This window comes from Myotis lucifugus, unplaced genomic scaffold, assembly GCF_000147115.1.
Source record: "Myotis lucifugus unplaced genomic scaffold, Myoluc2.0 scaffold_151, whole genome shotgun sequence".
NCBI classification, from domain to species: Eukaryota; Metazoa; Chordata; class Mammalia; order Chiroptera; family Vespertilionidae; genus Myotis; species Myotis lucifugus.
Window position 1 is genome coordinate 2,635,038 of NW_005871199.1, and position 11,592 is coordinate 2,646,629.

An 11,592-nucleotide genomic window follows, 5' to 3' on the forward strand; every position below is an offset into this window, starting at 1 on the left:
TTCTGAATGATAGCTTTGCTGGATAAAGTAATCTTGGTTGTAGGTTCTTGCTATTCATCACTTTGAATATTTCTTGCCACTCTCTTCTGGCCTGCATAGTTTCTGTTGAGAAATCAGCTGACAGTCGTATGGGTAGTCCCTTGTAGGTAACTGACTTTTTTTCTCTTGCTGCTTTTAAGATTCTCTCTTTGTCGTTTGCTCTTGGCATTTTAATGATGATGTGTCTTGATGTGGTCCTCTTTGGATTCCTTTTGTTTGGGGTTCTCTGCGCTTCCTGGACTTGTAAGTCTATTTCTTTCACCAGGTAAGGGAAGTTTTCTGTCATTATTTCTTCAAATAGGTTTTCAATATCTTGCCCTCTCTCTTCTTCTGGCACCCCTATAATCCGGATATTGGTACTCTTGAAGCTGTCCCGGAGGCTCCTTACACTATCTTCATATTTTTGGATTATTTTTTCTTTTTGCTTTTCCGGTTGGGTATTTTTTGTTTCTTCGTATTTCAAATCTTTGACTTGATTCTTGGGATCCTCTTGTCTGCTGTTGGATCTCTGTATATTATTCTTTATTTCAGTCAGTGTATGCTTAATTTCTAGTTGGTCTTTTTTCATATCCTCCAGGGTCTCACTAAATTTATCGGCGGTTTCCAGAAAATTCTTGAAAAACCTTGTAACCGTGGTTTTGAACTCTATATCCAATAGTTTGCTTTCCTCCATTTCTGTCATTTGTGACCTGTTTCTTTGTCTCCACATTTTTTATGCTTCCCTGTGTTGGTAGAGTGGCTTTGTGTGCTAGGTGTCCTATAGGGCCCAGTGACTCAGCCTCCCCAATTACCTGAGGTGGACACTCTTGGTGCACCCCTTTGTGGGCTTTGTGCACTTGTAGTTAAGCCTTGATTGTTGTAGTTATCACTGGGAGGAATTGACTCCAGGCCAATTGGCTGTGAGAATCAGCTGTGTCTGCAGTGGGAGAACTTCTGTGCTGAAGACACCCTTCTGGGGCAAGACTTGCTTCAGTGGGGCTTTGGTGCTCACTGAGTCTGCCCCCTGAGTGTGTCCCTTATGGATCTGAGGAGTTGTAATCTGGATGGTCCCACTCTGACCACTGGGTACACTGGCTCTTGGATCTAAGGAGGTGCTAATTTAGCCTCTGCCTGAGGCTACCCAGCAGGAGCTACAAAGAGATCTGCAGATTCCCCTTCCTTTTTGGGGGCTTTGGAGGTGCCCAGATGAGGCCCAGCTGTGAAGCAATGCAAGCTGCTGTGGGGACTTGGGCCTTCTCTTGGAAGTTCTGGGTCTGTCTTGCCCAGCTGCAATTTGTTAGGTAATTTTCAGATTGCAAAGGGCTAGGGCATTCATATGCAAAAGCCTCTGCAGCAGCTTGGGTGGGGCGGGTCTCAGGGAATCAACAGGGCGGAGCAAGCAGCTATGGCTGATCTTCAGCCCTGCCCTAAGGGGCCCCGAGTCTCAGTGCCCCGGTAATTGCTGCAAGCACCTCTGAGGGAAAGCCGCCCTCAAGTTCGAGTCCTGCCTGCTGCCAGACAGTCCAGTTTCTCCCCGTATGAGTCCTGGGTCCCCAGAGATTTCCCGGAACTGGAGTTCAGAGCAGTTGGGAGCTTGTGACTCCCTCCCGATTCAAAAAGACAGCCGTGTCCTCAGGTGCCAGCCCCTTTCTGCGTGCGCTCTAGCCTCCGTACCTCTGCACTTTACTTCTGCAGATCCTCTGAGTCTCAGTGTGCTTTTCTCTTTCCTTCTAGTTGTAGAACTTCCACTCAGCCAGCCTTCCTGTAGTTCTGGATGATGTCCGTTTTGTCTTTTAGTTGTATTTTTGAAGTTGTTGTTGGACGTAGCACTTTCCGGTGTTTACCTATGCTGCCATCTTGGTTTCTCCTCCAAAAAAATGTTTTTTCACTCAGTAAGTGAAGTAGATTTTCTTGCAATCATATTCTTTAAATAGAAGGCTGACAAGAGCCAAATCTGTACTAGAGACAAGAAATGTTGACTAAAGCTTGGAGACCTGCTGTACAAAATAGGTCCATTTTATAATCATTCATAAATGCTTGGATCTCCTCTCAAGTTAGATCTTTTCCTGTATTCCCTGATTGGGTAGGGCTAGAGCATTGCCCTTTTCACCTATAGGCATTCTATTCAAACCGTTCTCAAAATTATCTTGACTTAACCATAATTTGTCCCATGGTTCCTGATTCCCAATCCTCAAGATGACCCGAGAATTTTCTTTCCTATATTCTCTGAAAACTCATAGTCAGATAATGCTTTTCACCTCTAAATCCTCAAGGGGATTAAGGTGTTAACACTTTGCTTCCTTCCAGCAAAATTACCTAAGCTTGAATTAAGTCTCTCTCTCTTTGTCTGGTGTATGAGGTTGACTCCACAGAGCCTTCTTGATGTGACCTCTCTTTGTTCTCTAGAAAGATCTTGATTTCTCAGGTCCTTGAAGCAGGAATTATTCTGTTCTGTTTCTTTGTCCAGGTAGATTATTATTTTCTGCACTGCCACTCAAATGAATGTGATTTTCTACCTGTTTCTTTTACTTCACTTTTTTTGGAGCATCATTTAAGATGACTAATTTGTTTTGATCATGAATCTTGGCAGTATTCTTTTTAATCAATTTGTTAAAGTTTGTGTTATCTCTTTAAAATTGACCAAGATCATGGTTCTGAATCTCTCAAGGTCATCCATTGCCATGTCTCACTTGGTCTATTTTCTGTATGGAGTCATTTAAAGGAGCAGAGTATAACAAAAATTATTTAAAAGTATTTCTTATCTCTATGTGGGTCTCTCAAAGTACTTAAAAAGGGTTAAATTATAACTCTACCATAACACCTCTTAAAAATTCCTTTTCTTCTGCTTTCTAATGATCTCATATTCTGTAGTTGTCCCAAAGTCTCTTTCTGTCTATACTTTGTTTTTTGTGAGTGTAAACATGAGTTATTTTATTTCTTTGCCATACTAATAATGTCTATAAGATTCTTTAAGGATAAGAGGAAAAGAGGAAATTTGGATTATAATAAATGAGTTATTTTATTTTATTTTATTGATTTTTTACAGAGAGGAAGGGAAAGGGATAGAGAGTTAGAAACATCGATGAGAGGGAAACATCAACCAGCTGCCTCCTGCACACCCCCAACTGGGGATGTGCCCGCAACCAAGGTACATGCCCTTGACTGGAATCGAACCCAGGACCCTTCAGTCCACAGGCTGACGCTCTATGCACTGAGCCAAACCAGTCAGGGCAATAAATGAGTTTTTTTAAATTAGATTTATAGCTTTGGTCAGTGTGGCTCAGTTGGCTGGGCATCATCCCATGCACTGGGGGTTGCTGGTTCAATTCCTGGTCAGGGCACATGCCTGGGTTGCAGGCTTGATCCTGGTGAGGAGTGTGTGTGTAGGGGGGCAGCTGATCAATGTTCCACTCTCACATCGATGTTTCTCTCTCCCTCTTCCTTCCTCTGTCTCTATGAATCAATAAAAAAATATATAAAACCAAAATAAAATTAGATTTATAGTTTTAGGCCATGTTAATTGACTCTCTACAGTAAGAAATGAAAAGATTAATAGGCTTATACTTCTGTTCTCTTCCTCATTTATTTTATTCTATTTTTAATTTTTAAAAAATTATTTGTAATTATAGTTGACATATAGTACTCTTCCCCATTTTTGATGGATATTTTTACTTTGTTAGGGACTTTTTAAAAAGTATTTCTATTATTTTCTATATTCAAAATTACCTCAGATTTTTGACCATGTCATCTCCATTCCTTAGTACTTTATTTTAATGAATGTCTGCATTACCTATATTTCATCTTTAAGAAGTTTTTTCATTTTGGGGGGGGGGGAGAATGGGAAATATCTGTATTACTATCAACAATAAAAATATATTTTTTAAAAGAAGTTTTTTCATGGGTGCTGTTTCTAGGAAAATTTTGGTACTCCTCAAATACATTCTGGTTAAATATAAAAGCTTCATCAGTAGCTTTCACTATTCAAATATGCTTTTCTTTCAGCAAATGACATGTATGAATGAGTAATGAGAATCATTAGCAAGAATTGCTTACATTTACTTGGAAAAAGACATTTTTAGTATTCAGAATATCATACTGATGCTTTTATTTTATTTTTATTTTTTGCTTTGTCCCATGAAGGCTCTTCCTCTAGATCATTGTAAGGAAATTAAATAAAAATGTTTTATTTTCTATGCTGAAAAAAAAAAAAATCAGAGTGTCTCAATAGAGGCCTAAAATATCCTATTTTAATGTCTTGTTTTATCCTTCACAGAAATGGGTATGAAACAGGGAAATAAATACCTTGATCAATCATGAAAGGAGGCATTTGTAAAACTAATATTTAAGTGCTCCTTTTAGTATTAGAGAGGATTTTATGGCCTCAGGCAATGTACGATGAACCCATTTGGGGTGGGTAATTGGTATGTTTTTCTTTTGTTTAAGTGAAAGAAGGGCTTACTGTAAGAATAGCACATGCTCTTAGAAAAATGTTAGGAAAGATTACATACAGAAGTTGAGGATTTGGGGAAGTGATTTTGTTAAGACTATCCAGGTCTGTCCACAGGTCTAAGTGAATGAAGCCAGCTTCAGTGTAGGGGAGGCATTAAAAAATGATGGAAACTCTGATGTGCTGGCTCACACATGTCCAGTCCAAAGTGAGATTACAACTACTCAGGTCCAGCTGCTTGTTCAGAGGGGATGTGACCGGGATTGCTGGATATTTGACTTAAGAGAAAATGGAAATCCAGGGATTTTTTTTTTGTGTGTGTGTGTGTGTCATCTCCTAATTTCTAAACATTTTAACTAATTCATATTTTAAACAACATAAACCAGTAGTATGCTCGCCAAATGAAACACATCAGTAGCCTAGCTATGCCCTGCTAGTCACTTTTGCATATAGGTTTCTGTATATGAACAATGGCCTGACCCAATTCTTTTCTTTTTTAAAATATATTTTTGTTGATTTCAGAGAGGAAAGAAGAGGGAGAGATAGAAACATCAATGATGAGAATCATTGATCGGCTGCCTCCTGCATGGCCCCTATGGGGAATGGAGCCCACAACCCGGGCATGTGCCCTGACCAGGAATTGAACTCTGTGACCTCCTGTTTCACAGGTTGATGCTCAACTGCTGAGCCACACTGGCTGGGCCTGACCCAAATTTTATACCATATAAAGAGAATACCAACAAAGTTCACTCTCCTCAAAGTCTCTTTTTTCCCCCCTACAAACTTGCTGTTTATTTGATGACTCAAGCCATAAACCTAGCAGGTCATTTTAGACACCTTCATCTCACTCAGACATTATATACCATGCAACAACAAATCTTTTCAGAAATATGTTTTGTTTTGTATTTAGCCCATCTTCTGTCCTCTATGTAACCTCTGTCATCTTTTACCCAGACTATTATAGTAATCTCCAAATGAGTCTCCACACCTCTAGTATTTCCCTTTTTACACCCGCCCCCCTATACTCACACTTTCTTTTCGAAATGAATATATTATTATGTGATTTAAAAAACCCTTTGCCGATTATTAATTGTTTACAGATAAAAACTAAAGTTCTTAGCAAGGCTTATAAGGTTCATTTTGATCCAACCTCTGCCTATTGTTCTGACATCATCATTTCTTGCCATGTTGCCACAGGGATGCTTCTTAGCTATGCTAATTATTTCAGGTTCCCTGAGCTCATCATGGCCGTTCTTACTTTAACACTTTACACATACTCTAAAAATATGTAAACCTGGAGTAGTCTCCCAAGTAAGTCTGGATAACTCCTGGCCATTTCTGGAGACCTACCACAAAGCTCTCTTTTTTCCTAAAGATTTTTTTGAATCTTGTTTCTTTACTTTTAATCAGTTAGTTGATTACTTTGCTACAAACAGTCCCTGGATCATACCTATATAGCACTTGCCAGAGTGTTTATGTGTGTTGCTTTCTCATATGTTGATTTCCCTGATAAACATGTAAAATATTAAAGGACAGGGATGGTATCTTTCTCATATTTGTAACTTCAGTGCTAAGTACAGGGTCTGTCAACTTAGTTATTAAAACTTCTCTCTAATGAATGAATGAGTGAATGAGTGGCCCTGATGTTCCATTGACAACACCCTCATCATCTGGATCATCTGGATTCTGTAATCAAACTAATCAGAGAGGGATTGATCAGCCTAGCCCACATTGTCAGATTGCTTGATGAAGGACAGCTACAAAAATGTATTTTGTCACACATAGGTGGAGCTCAGCCATCTATTCTTACAGGCTTGGATAGCTGAGCCTGACAAAAGGTACCAGGAAAGGCATTAGGAAGAGTGAGGATTTGGAAGAAAAGAGCAATAGGAACTAGAGCAGTGGTTCTCAACCTTCCTAATGCCGAGACCCTTTAATACAGTTCCTCATGTTGTGGTGGCCCCCAATTTCATTGTTACAAATTGAACATACTTAAAGCATAGTGATTAATCACAAAAACAATATGTAATTATATATGTGTTTTCCGATGGTCTTAGGCGACCCCTGTGAAAGGGTCGTTCAACCCCCAAAGGGGTCGCGACCCACAGGTTGAGAACCGCTGAACTAGATAGTAATGTTCCTGGAAAATAAAGACTATCAGGTATTCCCCTACTCCCCCAAATATTCAAATCTAGAGTGTATGTGTGTACTTTGGGAGGCAACATAACCCTTGTCCCGATCTGAAATTGCACCAATTAATAACAGTTGCTGACTTAATGCATTTTTTAATGCCACTTGGAATAAATTCGTTTGAGTGAGATGTTATTTAGTTTGTTTATTGGTTGGTTGGTTTTTAAGACACCCAGCCATCTGAGCAATTCAATAACATCAGAGCTGATAAACAGTATTCAGCTTGAGAATTTGAGGAAGAAGAAGGGTTGAATTATTGTCTTTTAAAACCCCTCTTGACAAAAGGGAAGTAAAGATACTGCTGAGTGAGGTATGGAGAAGTTTTCTAACATTAAAAATTTAAGTTAAAAAATTTCAAGTTAACATTTAAAAAGTTTAAAAATCTATCCCCTCCCTCCTTCCCTCCCTCCCTCCTTTCCTTCCTTTCTATCTTTCTATCTTTCTACCTATCTATCTAAAAGAAGATACATGAACTGATTTTTAGAGGAAAGAAAGTAAGGGAAACCAACATTTGATGTATGCTCTCTAGGTGTTAGAGTTCTGTGTTGGGTAGCCTGGTGGAGTAGAAGCCACCTGGGCTTTGAGTTATCAGGGTCTGACTTGAATTTTGGCACTTTGCTGGTTAACAACTATGTGTATTTCAGGAAGTTTTTAAAACTTCTCTAACCCCCAATTTTGCACCCCCTCCCCCTGCTTTAATCTCCCTGCTGGTTGCCCCACAGATTGGCCCTGATTGCCGGCCAAGCCTAGGGACCCTACCCATGCATGCTTTTGTGCACCGGGCCTCTAGTTAGATAAGATGTAGTTTAAAATAGGTTTCAGACTCCTACTAGTGTGCACGAGTTTCAGTTTTATATCCTACATATGAGTAAAATCATATAGCTCTTAGTTTTTTTTCCTGACTTATTTGACTGAGCATAATATTCTCAAGGTCCATCCATGTTGTTGCAAATGGGAGTCTTTCATCTTTTCTTATGGTTGAATAACATTCTGTTGTGTATATGTACCATATCTTCTTTTTTTTTTAGAACAAATATTTAAAAAATATATTTTTATTGATTTCAGAGAGGAAGGGAGAGAGAGAGAGAGAGAGAGAGAGAGAGAGAGAGAGAGAGAGAAACATCAATGATGAGAGAATCATTGATTAGCTGCCTCCTAATGCCCTACACTGGGGATCTAGCCCGCAACCCAGGCATGCACCCTGACCAAGAATCGAACCGTGACCTCCTGATTCATAGATTGACACTCAACCACTGAGCCATGCCTGCTGGGCTGTGTCACATCTTCTTTATCCAATCCTCTATCGAAGGATACCTTCGATTGTTGGTTGTCTCCATGTCTTGGCCACCGTGAATAATGCTGCAATGAGCATAAGGGTGCATATATCTTTGCGAATACATGTTTTCAAGGCTATACCCAGAAGAGGGATTGCTGGGTCATATGGTAGATCTGTTCTTAATTTTTTGAGGAATCATCAGACTGTTTTTCATAGTGGCTGTACCAGTCTACAGTCCCAGCAGCGGTAAATGAGGGTTCCCTTTCCTCCACAACCTCTCCAACACTGAGGGAAGGGGGTAGAGAGCTGGGGGCTAACGAGGACCTAATATATGATGGTAAATAATGATTTTTTTGACTTTTGGGGCACATAGCAATATACAGATTAACAGATTTTTTAAATGTGGAAAAACCCCCCCCTGTAACCTATATGATCCTTTTTAATCAATGACCCCCCCAATAAATTTAATTAAAAAAAAAAAGGTTTCAGAGTCTGTGTGAATGGCCCTTCAATAGTGCCAAAGTTTGTTATTAGTGAGGAGGATGCCCTCTGCTGGCTTGATTCATTTTCAATCAAATCTAATTTTGCCTGAATCTTCTTCTTTTACTGTTTTTTCACTTTCTCTTGCCCATTGCCCCTAAGCTTATATGTAGACTCACCACTGATTGCATTAGAGTGGTCAACACAGGTTTCACTCAGCATGTATTATTATTATTGCTTTTAAAAATATTTTTGTTGATTTCAGAGAGGAAGGGAGGAGAGAGAGACAGAAACCAGGAATCGATCCATGACCTCCTGGTTCATAGGTTGACAGCTCAACCACTGAGCCACGCTGGTTGGGGGAGCATGCAGTATATTTTTTTAATTGAATTTTATTGTTTAAAGTATTACAGATAGTAGTACATATGTCTCCTTTTTATTTTTTCCCATTGACCTTTCCCCAGCCTCCCCTACCCCGCCGGCACATGCCCTCACGCCACCCCCCTCCCCCCTCGCCCAGTGTCTTGTGTCCATTGGTTATGTAGTATTATTTTAGATCTTTTCTGGTTATCAAAAACTCCTGGAACATTTACATTTCAATAAGCAATCAATGCATGCCAGATGTCTAGTACACACTGACCTTCAAGTTCACACATTCAAAGGTCATTTTTATCTAGAAAGTTTGAAGAAAGAAGAATTTTATCTTTGTTTCTCCTAATTTGGCCACTGAAATCCGGGCATGTGTCCCCACCAGGAATTGAACCTGCAACCTTTGGGTGCACAGGATGATGCCCATCCAACTGAGCCACACTAGCCAGGGCAAGGACTATATTTTTAAACATTTTTCTTCGACTGGAAAATTCAGGACACCATTAGCCTCCACTGCCATTAGCCTCCATTGGCAGTGATATTTCAATTAATATCTTTGACAGAGAGAGTTTGTGGTGCATGACTCATTTCCAGAGCTTGGGTTGTCTCAGGGTATAGTGCTTAGGATTATGTTTGATGATTGCTGTGATGATCATTATTAACAAAGCATCTGAGGTCAACCCATCAGTATAAAGAATTTCTTTCTGTAAATGCTTTGGACAGTAATTACATTGAGGAAAAGATGAGATCAGATGTAATTAAGTTTATTGAGTTTTGCCTTCTTTGAATTCCCTATTGTTGGTATCTGATGCTTTACCGCCATCTAGGTGTTCAGAGGTAGAAGGAAATGTGCATCTGACCTCATGACAGGGATCTTTGTGTTTGTGAGGATGAAAGAGAAGCAAAACTGTAACTTGATGAAAAGTTTATTGTCAATTATTTGCAGTACAATTTTCTGGATCCTATATCCAGGAGGTCATGACAATAAATTTAAAAGTAGTAGTACAGAGTTCCAGAGGTGGCACAAAAGAAGCAATTCTTCTGAATCTTCAATACCATAACATTCTTTGCTCAGTACATGGAATATGTTACAATGCTATTAGAGAAAATTTGGCTCCTGAACCATGTCTCTTAGATTTCTGCATAGGTTTGTCAATAAATAATTGAAAGAAAACTGGAAAATCTAAAATTTGAATTTCAGAAAAAATTTTTAAATGCCCATTTTATCCCAAAGCATGCAAATCACTTTTGTCATATAGTATTAAATATAGTCCCAAATGCCATTTAGTTCTTCCATTCACTGTTTTTCAGCCAAAGAGCTCAATAGTTAAGGAGCCTTACAAAAAAAAACACCTTGCACCGAACAAAAGAGTAGCACAGTTAAACTATGTATACCTCCACTACCAAAAGAAGGGATCACGTTAAATATCTTAATTGCATGTGTATGGAATTTCTTCTTTGAGTTAGTTCTTATTTTAAGTTAGTTTTCTATTATCTTCAAATGATTATTCAAAGTAATAGTACTTTTGCTCTTGGATATATTGATAGAGTGGGGTGTTGCTATCTAAATGAGAAGGACCTACGTCTGTTCTTCCCCTTCTATGGTAACCCCTGGTTTCAGAGTCTCTTGCTTGCTTATCATCCATATGCTGACTGAGTCTTCTGATGCTCCCTAACATCCTTGATCCTGACTCTTGCTTTTGCTTACCCCCACTCCATCCAGTTGTACTGCTTGATGAATACCCATATCTATACTCCTCAGTTCCTGTATGATCTTGGTTCTGAAGAGGGTGACTGGAAATGGATCTTTCACTTCTGCTTCTGCTGTCACTTGCCTGTCCATAGCTATCACTTGAATGGCCATGGCTATATACTTGCCTTTCATTGGTATTGAATCCAGATTGATCCTGGACATCTCTGGATTGTCCATGACTTGATCCCTGTCTTGCTAAACTTATGCTGGATTCTACCTGATCTTGAGAAGATGTATCTCCGAAATGCTGTTGACTGGATCCATGTATATCAATTGTATTGAAGTCTGACTGTCTGTGCCTAGATCCTGATTGTTTATTAATCTGTTTCCCCCAATCTTCTGAACGCACTTTACTATTATTATGGGATCCCTGCCTAAAAGTTGAGCTAGATTCTGAATGGCTGTGAACTGACACTTGCTTGTTTTCAGTTCTGTTCCTTGGCCTAACAGGGCTAGAATTGTGACTGCTTGTTCGACTACCCCCTGAAGGTCCATACCCAGATTGCCCATAGTCATATCCTGCACATCCATAGCTACCGTGTCTCCATCTTTGACTTGATCGACGATTTTGTCTTCCTGCTGCCTGCCCATGTTTGTAGGTGTCTCCTGACTGTCCATGAGTAGTTCCCTGTCTCCCTCTACCAGAGGATCCCCACTCTCCATGCTGAGATCCAGCCTGGCCATGACTGGACCCTGACTGTCCCTGTGAGCCTCTGGAATGCCATTCACTGCCACTGGACTCACTGTGACTAGATCTCCTTCTTCCACTTTTGCCAGATCCTGACTGTGAGGAATGTCCTTGACCTGCCTGCCCATGTTTGTAGGTGTCTCCTGACTGTCCATAAGCCTGGCCATGACTGGACCCTGAGTGTCCCTGTGAGCCTCCAGAATGCCATTCACTGCCACTGGACTCACTGTGACTAGATCCCCTTCTTCCACTTCTGCCAGATCCTGACTGTGAGGAATGTCCTTGACCTGCCTCCCCATGTTTGTAGGTATCTCCTGACTGTCCGTAAGCCTGGCCATGACTGGACCCTGAGTATCCCTGTGAGCCTCCAG

General features: G+C 40.1%; 1 protein-coding gene across 1 annotated transcript in view; it reads right to left on the reverse strand.

Moving 5' to 3' along the window:
• Positions 1-8,160: 8,160 nt before the first annotated feature.
• Positions 8,161-11,592, reverse strand: part of LOC102418786 (filaggrin-2-like) — a 7,710-nt gene continuing 4,278 nt past the window's right edge. Inside the window, exon 5 of the mRNA XM_023759317.1 lies at positions 8,161-8,216. Coding sequence (XP_023615085.1) covers positions 8,161-8,216 — 56 coding nt within the window. The remainder of the gene's footprint in view (positions 8,217-11,592) is intronic.